General features: G+C 42.7%; 1 protein-coding gene across 2 annotated transcripts in view; it reads left to right on the forward strand.

Moving 5' to 3' along the window:
- The window catches only part of ADAMTS12 (ADAM metallopeptidase with thrombospondin type 1 motif 12), a 147,041-nt gene that overhangs the window by 89,808 nt on the left and 44,490 nt on the right, over positions 1 to 12,743 (forward strand). For both annotated transcript variants that reach the window (XM_030237353.2, XM_050987013.1), the window contains 4 exons: positions 60 to 152; positions 396 to 541; positions 1,376 to 1,545; positions 11,864 to 11,997. In XM_030237353.2, the coding sequence (XP_030093213.2) occupies positions 60 to 152; positions 396 to 541; positions 1,376 to 1,545; positions 11,864 to 11,997 (543 nt within the window). The remainder of the gene's footprint in view (positions 1 to 59; positions 153 to 395; positions 542 to 1,375; positions 1,546 to 11,863; positions 11,998 to 12,743) is intronic.

The following is a 12,743-nucleotide window of genomic DNA, read 5'->3' on the forward strand; positions in this document are numbered from 1 at the left end:
ATCTTGGCCGTAGGAGTTCTGCCCTGCCTCAGACTGCTGCAGCTTTCTTCCTTTTTCAGAACCTTTGCCAGACGCTCTGGTGCTCGGTGAACGGCTCCTGCCGCTCCAAACTGGATGCAGCTGCGGATGGCACTCGCTGTGGAGAAAACAAGGTGACTGTGAGCCACGCTGTTTGCAAGCTGTGCTGCCTGCCAAAGCACAGAGAGGAGCTATGAGTAGCTCTGCTATTGTTGAGTGTGAAGGAGGGTCATCCTGTGACATCTCCATTTATATTTCCACTTAAGTGTTCAACCCTTATGAGCTGAAATAACAAATAATTCACAGAAACCCAAAAAGTTCATAATTTCCCTGTGATAATGATCTGAAGCTCTTTGTGCTTTCTCTTCTCTCCTCAGTGGTGCTTCTCTGGTGAGTGCATTACAGTGGGGAAGACTCCTGAAGCAATCCATGGCGAGTGGGGTGTTTGGTCATCCTGGTCCCACTGCACAAGGACATGTGGGGCAGGAGTTCAAAGCGCAGAGAGGCTGTGTGATAATCCAGAGTAAGCTGAGTGCACTATCTTCCCTACTTTTTAAGATTTTTGAGGTTCTTATGACATTGGAAACTCTCTTGTATGAGGCTGTTATCAGCAGGTGCCACATCAAGACGTCACAGATACTGGCACCTCTCTTCCCAGTTAGGCATACCTGTGTGAAATTCGGCTGGCTTTTCTTTTACAGTGATCTTGTTCTTTATTTCTTACCCTCCAAGGAACTTATTTCAATGTAAAATGAATTAAAAAAACATACTAAACATTTAGGCTTTGCAGAAATAGCGTAAATATTGCTTTATTAATACTGCAGTGAGTAAATAAATGTCCTCAAACATCAGGTGAGAACAGTTTCTAGCAGTCTGATCCTGAGAACTCACCTTTTATGTTTTCTTCTAGTCATCAGCCTTGTTTGAGCTTCAGACACATAAGTTGTCAGGTAGGGAACATGAAAGGCAGAATTCCCCACTACATATCTGAGTTCATGAATATTCCACATCTCATTTTCACAAATCACTAACAGCAGGAATCATTTGTCTTTTCAGAGGAAACTGTCAAATACACTGCAAAGTATGGGATTTTATGCAGTCCATTTGATAGGTTAATTTGTTGTGAGCTCAGCCAGGTATCGCCAAGCACTTTTTTGGGATACAGGAGTTGTCTAGATCTCTGTGCTTCATACTGACATGTTTGAGTACTCAAACATGCAATGTGAACATTATCTCTACCCTGTCAAGGGTTCAGAGTCACCTTATTGTTATACTGGGGCCTGAAATATGTTGTTTGTTTAAAACATTTTCTTTTACTCATGGTTCTCATGTCCCAGTCTCAATGTTCCTTTTCTAGACCCCAGTTTGGAGGAGCCTACTGCACTGGAGAGAGGAAACGCTATCGCATGTGTAACATCAGCCCCTGTCACAAAGACTTGCCAACCTTCCGTCAGATGCAGTGCAGTGAATTTGATACAGTTCCCTACCAGAACGAATTCTACCACTGGGTTCCTGTTTATAACACAGGTATGATGCTACACAATTTTTTAATGTCTTTACCAAGAGTCAAAGTTACACGCCTATGAGAAACGTGTGTGAGAATGAGAAGTCACTGAATTATAAGGTTTCTAATGAATTAGAGAGAAAAATCTGGTGTGCTCCTGTATGCTGCTGTGTCTTTTGTGTGAACAAAAAGGCAGTGGTTCTTCTCTTCAGTTAGGTGTTTTTTTCAGAGCTCTGGTGATAATGGCTGTGATTGGAGCTGGTTCAGTTCCTGGAAGATTGGAGCTGGTTCAGTTCCTGGCTGTGATTGGAGCTGGTTCAGTTCCTTCAAAAGCTAAGAAAAGCTTTTGAAGTCATGTCTGTACTATTTGTTTAGAATAGATCTAAACCATCTTTTCCAGTGTCAGCCACAGAACAAGAAGTAGGGTAGCATGGTGTAGAGCTGCATCTTTGGGTCTGCAGGCATCACTGCACCCAGTAAGCAGAGCTCTTCCACTGCACACATATGATTTTACTACTTCCAAACTTAGGTGTGAATGGTAGGTGTACTTGACCTTACAGTGAAGAAGTAATATCTGAACTGGTTCAGTATCATGCTGTCCTGTATTGTAGAGGCAGAGTCAATGACTCTGCTTTATAACTTGCTTTGAAACAGCTAGTTATTAAATACAAGGGCAATCATTATTAATATGCAGTTTGATTCTTGGATTGTGCATAAATGTAAGGTGTAGATTATCCAATAGCATCACAAAATTGTTGGGGTTGAAAGTAATATCTGGAGGCCGTCCAGCCCAACCCCCCTGGCCAAGACAGGGTCACCTGGAGCAGGTTGCACAGGAACACATCCAGGTGTGTTTGAATGTCTCCAGAGAGGAAAACTCCACCAACTCCTTGAGCAGCTGTTCCAGTGCTCTCCCATCCTCTATGTAAAAAACTTCTTCCACATATTGAGGTAGCATTTTCCCGTGTTCTAGTTTATGGCCATTGCTCCTTGTCCTGTCAGTGGGCACCACTGAAAGGAGTCTGGCACCATCCTCTTGGCACTAGCTTTGAGGCATTTATATACATTGGTGAGACCCAGCCCCCAGAGTCTGTCCTCACAACAGAGATGCTCCATTCCCTTAATCCTCTTTGTGGCCTCTGCTACATCCTCTCCAGTAGCTCCTTGCTTTTCTTATACTGAGGAACCCAGAACTGCCAGACTCCTTCCAATGGACCCCAGGAGCCCACTGGCCCGCCTGGCTGCCAGGGAGCACTTCCAGCTCATAGGCAACCTGTCACACACCAAAACTCCCAGGTCCTTCTCAGGGCTGCTCTCCAGCACAGACTGGGAATAACTCCCAGTCTGTGCTGGGAGTTATTCCCCCCCAGCAGGACTCTACACTTGCCCTTTTTGAACCCCATTAAGTTTCTCCCTGCCCAGCTCTCCTCTTTATCAGTGTCCCAATGAATGGCAGCAAAGCCTTCAGGTGGATCAGCCACTCCCCACAGCTCCATAGCAGCAGCAAACTTGGTAGCAATGTGTTTTTTAATGAAAGAATAAGACAGAAAGGATAGGGTAGATCAGGATTAAACTTCCACTTTGATTTGCCAGTAGTATTTTTCAGCCTGTTAATTGTTTTTTCAGTTATTGGTGGTCCTGAATTGTTTCCTAAATTTCAGCTACTGTTTCCATTTCATGTAAAAAATACACTATTGAAGACAAATCTAGAGCAGGCAGACTTCCAGTAAAATTTCTGACGAAAAAAATTTGGTTGATAGAGATTTTTTTTTAAGAAATCCAGTAAAGCCATGACAAATGCTAACAACCTAACATTTAGGCCAAAACCAAGCTCAAAAACCATTTTCTGCATTTTACCTGCCATTGAAATTAGGATTCCAGACCAGTTACTCAGGGTGTGCTACTGCAGGGTACAGCATTCATTCTGTTCATGTCCTTTCTGTGACACTGCAGCAGAACAGGTAGTTCTGCATGTGCATTTCTTACAGAAGCTCTTTTTCTAAAGGACATTGAGAATCATGAGTCAAATGCTTACTGCACACTGGAAGGCAGGGCTGTGCTCTGTCCGTGCTGTATTTCAAATAGAACAGTTCAGAACTGTACAGACAAACCAGCTCTACTAAAAAAAAAAAATGCTGTGCTGCTGAGCCTGGTATATTTCATCTGGAAAATCACTTGCAAAATCCTTAAAATATCAAGAAGATATTTTTTTCTGTGGCTTGGAAACTTCTTGACTGTTTTCACCCATTTTCTCAGCAGTCAGAATTTCAGCATAGATTTCCATGTCTTTCCCATTACCTTGGAGGCCCTTAATGTTTTCACATTCCACTAGTAATATTTAAAGTGTTTTCTTGGTGCTAAACTCTTAAAGTAAAACTGCCTTCCTCAGATAGACAGGGGCTATCTGCCTTCCTCAGATAGACAGGCTCTCCTGGTAACCCTCAAATAAGCAGGGAGCTGCCCAAACCCTGTGCTGATCTGACATCATTGTATGGCTGAGGGTGGGTGGCTCTTTGGGGCGCACTGCTTCCAGTTTTGTCCAGCCAGAATTACCTGAAATACATCTGAGAGTTTTCCTCCCATCTCAGTTTCAAATATTCTTTCACCTTCTGTCAGTGGCTAGAGATGTCCTGGGCAAAATACCTGCAAATAAGGTCTGTAAAGTGCTGTCTCTGAGAGACACAGGGGTTCGAGCCTTCCTTGCATCTGTGTGTCCAAGCAAACCAAGACTTTAAACAACAGCAAACCAACAGGCTTTTTAAACCCCCCGAAAAATGAGTTGATGTTTCAGGTCTCTGGAGACTTTATTCACAATGTCCTCCATGTGTACACCAACCTTTGTCAGTTCCCTTACACTTTCTTGACTTGTGCAATCCAATTTCAAGGATTTTTCATGTTTTGCTGTCAAGAAGGCTTTGGCTTTTGTAGTGGTTTAATCCCACCTGGACACCAAGTGTCCACCAAAGCCACCCTTTTGCTCCCTTCCTCAGCTGGATAGGGATGAGAGAATGTAACAAAAGGCTTGTGAGTCAGGGTAAGGCCTGGGAGAGATCACTCACTGATTACCATCATGGGCAAGAGAGACTGGACTTGGGAAAATGTGCTTAATGTATTAGAAACTAATTCAGAGTAGAACACTCATGCGAGACAGCATTCCTTGAACCTCTCTAACATAAGTCCATCCCTGCAGTTCTTCTTGAGCTGCTCCAGCATGGATCCTTTCCACAGGCTGCAGGCCTTCAGAAATGGGCTGTTCCAGCATGGATCCCTGGTCCATGGGTCCTGCCAGGAGCCTGCTCCAGCACAGGCTTCCCACGGGGTCACAGCCTCCTTCAGGCACACCCACCTGCTCTGGTGTGGCTCCTCCAGGGGCTGCAGGTGATCTCTGCTCCCCCCTGGACCTCCCTGTGCTGCAGCTGCCTCACCAAGGGCTGCACCAGGGGCTGCAGGGGAATCTCTGCTCTTGTGCCTGGAGCAGCTCCTGCCCCTCCTCCTTCACTGGCCCTGTGTCTGCAGAGCTGTTCCTCTCACTCATTTGCATCCTCTCTTCCAGCTGCAGTTGTGCAGATTTTTTCCCACCTTCTTAAATACTTTATCCCAGAGGTGCTGCCACTGTCACTGGTGGGTTGGTCTTTACTGTCAGCAGGTCCTTCTTGGATCTATCTGATGTGGGCTCTGTCAGTCATGGGGGAAGCTTCTAGCAGCTTCTCACAGAGCTACTTTGACAGCTACAGCTGGTTTGAAGCTGCACAGATAAAATTGGCCGTAACAGACACTGATTTGGCTAGCTTTGTTCATTAAAGAGTAGGAAATAGATTTGTCTATAGAAGTGTAGGAAATAGATTTGTCTATTACCAAGTCCCAAGATAAGACAACGATAAGTAGGATTGAACTCAAACAGGGGACCCCTTCCAGTCCCATTCAATCCTGAATGCACACGAATCTTTGGCCAGTGAGCTGGGCAGTGTTGGAACTAGTTGGTTGTTCAAGGAAGGGAATTTTGAACCCGCTATAAAAGGGGGCATCCATCAATAAGCTTTGTTGTTGCATGACCTTCAGTGTGTTAAGTTGTGTGTCTGTCTCCAAAAATGTGACCAAATGTGGTGACCTCTGATGTGACACAACAGCTTCCACTACCCCTGCAGCCCCCCTGCTACCAAAGCCTGGCCATGCAAACCCAGTACAGCTCTTGTTTTAGTATCAGGCATTTTGGATCCTCTTATGCTGCACTTAGGATATAAAGGGGAAAGAAAGCATAATTAAGCTTTCCCAAGTCCTGAGAGCACATACAGTTTTTATGTGGAAATGTCTAGCTAAGGAAATAGATTTGTGAGCCAGACATTCTATGATATTTCAGTCATTTTCTGTTTCTTCATCCCACTGGAAAAAAAAAAAAAAACAACAAAAAAAAAAAAAAAAACCAGTAGATTTTCTGGGTAATTCTCTCTCTTGGCTTTAATTTCATAGCTTGTGTAAGGCAGTTATAGCAAATGTCATGTACCGGAAGAGTCTTTTCTGTTGTGTAAAGTGTAACTTCACAAGGTAACAGAGACATTTTTGAATAGCTTATGATTTAGTAAAACAACCAGCTTTAACAAACTGGTTGTTTTATTAAGCAGAAAAGCAGTAAGTCACATCTTGCTGTTTCCTAGCCTGTTGTTTGAGGTTTCAGCTGAGAGTTTTCTGGTTCAAATGTCTTTATGCCTATTGGGGAACTTGCATAGTCCTGTTCTGGAATTGCTCTGGACCTCAGAAACCCATGTGCTCAAGCTGTAGCATCAGAGTACTCCTGGGAATCTTAAAATGATGGAGACCTCCAAGTTCAAGGGTGATAAACTATCCAGCAGCCTGAGCAGGATATTTTCTGAATTTTTCTCATGACCCAGGCCCCTATTTTGACACTTTGGGCAGACTTCTGTACGTATTCACTTCTCTTTCCATCAGACTGACCCCATGTTTATTTATTTCATACCATTTGACAAATTCCATTTATATGAGTCTGATAGCTTCTCAGGGCTTAGCTTCCATCTGTAAGTCCTACATTAAATCATATAATCACCTTTATTTTCTCTATCAGTGCCAGGATCATTTAGTCAGTCATTAGGTCAGATAGGGGTTGTGTTAAAAATGTTTTAAATTTCATATTTATACCAAAATATTTCTGTGTATCAAATAAGATATGTTCTGATACAGTCACAAGGGCTGAGCTAACAGGATGAAATGTCCCTTTTTCAAAATTAAACTTTGTTTTGGAGTTTCAGGCTTAGTTAAAGTCATAAGTAGCTTCACCTCAGCTTTTTTCCCCATTTTGTCTGTTTAGTAATTGTCTTTTCTAATTTTCTTTGTTTGGGATTTCCCCAGTGGATTTTGAGTTCTCACAGAGATGAGGGGTTGAAGAGAAGAGGCTCACCTCTTTTCTTCCTTGTGAAGCTGAGAAAGATACTGAAGCCTTATCTTCTTCTGACAGACACGTTAATCACATCCTTCTTAGTCAGGTTAAGCTGGATCCCTCCTGCATGTGAACTCATGGGAATCAGCTGTAAGGTAAACAAATTTAAATTGGGAAGGAAATATGTTCCTTTCTACTTATCTTCATGTTGTTCTGTTTACACTTGGTGAATCTGAACTTTTTAATAATATACAGAGGGGAAAAATATCACATGCCCAAATTTCAGGACTTTTACTCAGCTTTGCTAATTTGCTTCTTGAGTCTCTTTCCTATAACAGATAAGTCACTGGGCCCTTAAGGGAGCTCTATGGCTTGGGATTCCATTTCATCTTCTATATATTAGGGAATTGATAATTTCTCTGGTGAAAACAGCAGTAGGCGTAAGATGTGGGCACTACGTAAAAAAACAGGTTGTTGTTTTTCTGGGCTGCTGAGTGTTGGTGGCACTTCTGGTAAGTTCTTATGTCCAGCTAGGAGCAAAACATTGCCAGAGGGATGCAGCCAGACTAAAGAAGGTTGGCAGGAGAGCAACATGAAAGTCAGAAAGTCACTGACAGAGACTTTTTACAAGGGTTAGTAGAGATAGGACCTAGGGGAATGGCTTTAAACTGACAGAGGGCAGGTTTAGATTCAATATAAGGAAGAAAAATCTTTACCATGAGGGTGGTGAGGCACTGACACAAGCTGCCCAGAGAAGCAGTGGGTGCCCCATTCCTGGAAGTGTTCAGTACCAGGTTTGGACACGACTTTGAGCACTGTGGTCTAATGGGAGATGTCACTGCTCATGGCTAGGGGGTTGCATGATCCTTAAGATTTCTTCCAGTCCAAAACATTCTATGATTCTGTGATTTGAAGAACACAGATTGAGCAAAGCAAGTTTTGCTCTAGAAAGGAAAACTAGGAGTGAGTTAAATGCCAGCTACTCAGTGGAACATTTAAGGAGTGTTTAGCATGTGTACCCCCTGAGCTGGTAGAGATACGTGGTCATAACTGAATGCTCACAGATTTGATCTAGTATTTCATGCATATGCTGGGATGCAGGAATTTATATATATTTTGGCCTAAAAGTTACAAGGATTACAGCCTTTTGTTAAAATCTCATCATGATTTAATCAAATTTGCTGAAGCAACTGAAACGGAACCAGCTGCTTTAATGAGCTCCTTCTGAACAACAAGTGCTCCTATTCATCTGAGTTAACTTTAGATTTTTGTGTCTGAAATAAGAGAAAAGGCTGAACTCAATGCAAGTCTTCCACCATTTTGGGAAACATATTTTTTTTCCTTGTGTGTGAGTTCGGTATCTGCTCTGTGTTTAAAATATTAGGTATCTTTTCTGTGTAAAAAATAATAAAATATTGTTTTGGAGATTATTGGCTGGTTCTGATGCAGTTTATTTACAACCCTATAAAAACAGAGCCAAGGTCCCTGAGCTGAACCATAATAAATAATAATGATAGGTAGATAAATAAATAACTTTAGATAGTGAAAGCCAAATACAGTGCTAGTATAATTTCCTCAGTGATGGTCTAACCAGCCTTTCTGTAGATGAAAAATGAAATAAATATCATTGAGTTTTGGGTGGAGAAGTAAATACCCTGTAATTTACAGAGGGTCTTCATAAAATACATCTAGAATGAAAAACAGTAAAAATCTGTGGGTTGGGTCTAATTTTAGATCAGTTAACACAATCAGGAAAAACAGGAAAACTTTCATACATAAAAAGCATTTGCAAGTATGAAAGTTTGTGTGTTTTTTTTTTTTTTACATTTTATTTTGACGTAGTACGGGAGTTTTTTATAGCTTTACAGCATCATAGTTATGGGAGGAATATGTCAGCACTGTCTGCTTCTTCTTATTCAGTTATTTCTGAAATGAAACAGCTTGTTTTGTCAACACACAGCTACGAGAAGGTACAGATATCAAACTTCTGTTTGACATATTTCATTAGAAACAATGCAAAAGGCTGAAACGACTTTCTGTAAAATCTGTTCATCTGAGAAAGTAACAGAGTACCTTGTAGGAATTGTAGGATTCTCCTTGTCATAAACATAGTGTGCTTTGTATAGAAAAGTGCTACATTGAGAAAGTAGGCAAGGTGAAGCAAAATTTAGAGCACTAAAGTAATCACTTTAATCACACCACCATAAAAAGAATTCTGAAGACAGAATTAAAATCACTTGTATTGCTTACTATGACAGCTCTTATCAAAGCAACTGGTGGGTCTTATGGCTGGCAGCTTTCACAGAGGGGCTGAGGGTTGGTGAGGATTACAAACTTCATGTTCTTGCCTGAAAAAAGTTTTTAGCTCCACCTCCACTGATACTCTTGAACACAATTCACATCAGCTGGAATTTCACCAGTTGTATAACCATGGTCCATGCATGTGCTCTGGGTCTCATCACTGTGGCACTTTGTGAAGGTAGTTTTGGTTGGGAAGCCAGAGGCTCACATTGGTGACAGACCTGAGATGTCATTTTAGCTCTACTGACAAGAGGGAGGAAAAAGCCTTCATTAAGGTTTTGAATTTCCTTTACTGTTCAGGTTTTTTTTTTTTTTTTTAAATCTGGTTTTGTTCTGAGTTCTTCAGTGTTTCTGTTTACACAAATGAGATTCACAGTACCAAAGCTTGGGCTTTGCAGGATTCAGTTCTTAATCTGCAAGAACTTTGAGGGGAAGAGTTGCAGTCACCTTTGTGCACTGTGTGGTGTTGTGTGTATGTTGGTGCTGCACAAACGAGGGTAATGAGAGCAAATTTTTCTCCTTCAAAAGGATAAATCTTTTTGTTGGAAATTAATTCGTTTATTTGCATTATCAGAAGACTGCATTTCTCTCATTACCAAAAATTTCTTTAAACACGGTCCTTTCTATGGCACAAACAAAGCCAGCAAAGGAGGAAAAGATAAAAATATATCCATCAACCAGGATGTGGAAGGCTTATAGTTACCCTGTATCCCTCTGAGACCAAGGGAGCAGCTTCTGTCAGCTCTGACAGGCACAGGATAAAACTCACTCAGCATTAGCACCTCTGCAGCACAAAGGGAAATAGTTTTAACATTATTAAATAATGGTGCCTTGAAGTCACTGCTGACTGATTGCCGCGCTGCTGCGTCGAAAGCACTTCACTCCCCTCCGAGCTGGGGGGGAAGGCGGCCGTGGCTAGCTCGGAGCACAGCAGCAGCCAGCAGCGAGGGGCACTACCCGGATCTGTCAGGGACGTCCGGGCTGCGCCTTCGGCAGAAGCAGCAACAGTATCGAAAGGAGCGGCAAGGCGGAGAGGGTCTTAACACGCCCGGTGTAGTCCAATGGTTTTAATGTATCATTGGCTCCACGGGATCCGGCGGGAAAAGACCAGGGACAAAAGGGGGAGAAGCAGTATATAAAGGGGTGTACAAGAACCAATCGGGAGAAACTGAGGAGGGGAATTCAACATGACTGACAGGGGTGGCAACAAGTGATACACGAACAAAGGAGGGGCCTGGGGCACCTGCCCAATCACCCCCTGTGGAAGGGAGAAGTTTCTGGAAGGATGGGGGGGTTTCAGGAGATGAACGGGGCTCTGGAGGAGGGGAAAATATAACGAAAAGGGGCAGTTGCCAGGGGAACGGGGGTGGAGACAAGGGCTTGGCAGCGAGCCCAGACAGGGAGAACACCATTCATGGGAAAGGGGGAACCAGGACTGAACCATCGAACTGGGTATAGGGGTGTAACTGGGGGAAGCATCGCAAAACAATACAAAACGGGGGAGATAACTCAATTGGGAACTGAACACACACCACAACAACTGATGAGTTTAAGGCCCACTGCTTTTCTCAGCTCAGCATTTCAGGTTGCTGAGCATGAACAAATTGCTTTAGTGCTGGGCGAGACAGGGGTCTTTGAATAGACCAAAACCTGGAGACAAGTCTTGTGTTGGTGTCCTTCATTAGTATGATAGTGGATGATTTTTAATTCAGGCAGATAGTTCTGGTTCTGCTGCAGAGTTTTCAGAGACTGTTACAAAGCCCGAGTGTTACAAAGCCAGTCCTTGCTTTGACCCTCATTTCAGCTCCAACTCATCTTCCATGCACACAATTTATTTATCAGACTTGTGTCCTGTGTCTCTCTGATGTCTCAGTTTCAAGGTTTCCCACTCACAAAGGCCGGTGTCTGTGAGGCAGGGAGGTTGGTGTTTGGCTCTTCTTACTCCGTAGATGGAATAATTTAAGGCCATGATCCATCACAGAAAATCTTGTTTCAGAGGCCACTTGTTGCTCTTGCTACAGCTTTTCTCTTCCCTGTTGCTTCTGTGGGACATCTATCTGAAAATAGCCTGAGTCTGTCAGACTTGCAATATTATCCCTATTTCATAAGCTGTCAAGCAGGGAGCAAAAGTTTGAAATTATTTATTAAGTGCCAACAGGTAGATGAAAATGATGAATGACACATAAGATCAGAAGCAGGCAGCTGACTGCTCTCTGAGAGAGTCTGACAGCAGTGATGGAAAGTTTAAGTTACCTCTGAAATTACTCAGTAACCAGCTGATGCAAAACTTTCTTGTCAGTGTCCTTGGTAATCCCACCCCTTGTCTAGTGACAGCTGGATTTGCTGGTTTCCCATCCCTTTCTCCATCACAGCTGGTGGCCTCCTTGCAGCCTCACTCAGCAGTGGCTGCTGAGGTACCAGCAACAGAGAGCACACAGGTGTGAGGGGACCAGGCTCCAGCTGCTTCCCACAAATCCACAAGTGCTGTTTATCAGGCCTGTGTCACCCTGGCTCTGCTCAATTCTTCTAATTATGACAGTTCTGGCAAATGGCAGGGAAAGTGAGCAAATGGCTCAGCAAAGACCCTGTGCATTGCCCTTCAGTGTCCTGCTGGCGTGTTGTCTGAGTGAGTGTTCTTGTTTTCCTTTCAGCAAACCCCTGTGAGCTCCACTGCCGCCCAGTAGATGGCCATTTTTCAGAGAAGATGCTTGATGCAGTCACTGATGGCACTCCTTGCTTTGAAGGAAGGCACAGCCGAGATATCTGTATTAATGGCATGTGTAAGGTATTGGGTATGTTTGCATGTTTCTTTCTCTACAATTTAATTTTTAAAAGTTATGGGAAAATACTTAACCATTTTTTGGTAGGATCAAAGCCATGTACTCAATTTTATCACACTTTTATATCAAAAGCTTTTCATGTAGACATTATAGTAATTTCCACCCTTTTTAATGAGTCTCTTTGACTGACTGCTGATTACTTTTGGTGCCTTTTAAATCCTCTGTTTTTTTCCCACAATTTTAAAACAGTTCAAGCAAAGCTGTGTCTGATTAGAAGTTTTCACAAAGTATTGTAGCTTTAGGGTTGTGATTGGTGTCACCACTGTCCATGGGGATTTTGGTGGTTTAACTATACACATGTAGCTGTTCTGAGCTGTCTTTTGATAGGACTTTGCAGTTGAGGGCAGTAAAATTATTTTAGTTTACAGCATTGAATTGAATGATGTTATACAGCGAGATAACAGGCAAACACAGTGGATATGGCTCAATAATATTGAAGAATAAGTATAATGGTGTCTGCCTATTCTGTGTGTTGGTAGCACATCTCCAGGATGACGTGTGTGTGTCTGTATGGCGTTTGAAGGAGTGTTCTCTGTATTCTATCACCTCCACAATCTTAGCATTGCTTTTAGGCATTTTCTTATAAATAAAATGAGTACTTTTCTTGTAGAGGATATATTTACATCTGTGGTTTATTTCTTCAGATTGAGTATTTGTCCTGTACCTCTTTGAAGCCCAATAGCTTTTTTGC

This window comes from Serinus canaria, chromosome Z, assembly GCF_022539315.1.
Source record: "Serinus canaria isolate serCan28SL12 chromosome Z, serCan2020, whole genome shotgun sequence".
In the NCBI taxonomy this organism is placed as follows: domain Eukaryota; kingdom Metazoa; phylum Chordata; class Aves; order Passeriformes; family Fringillidae; genus Serinus; species Serinus canaria.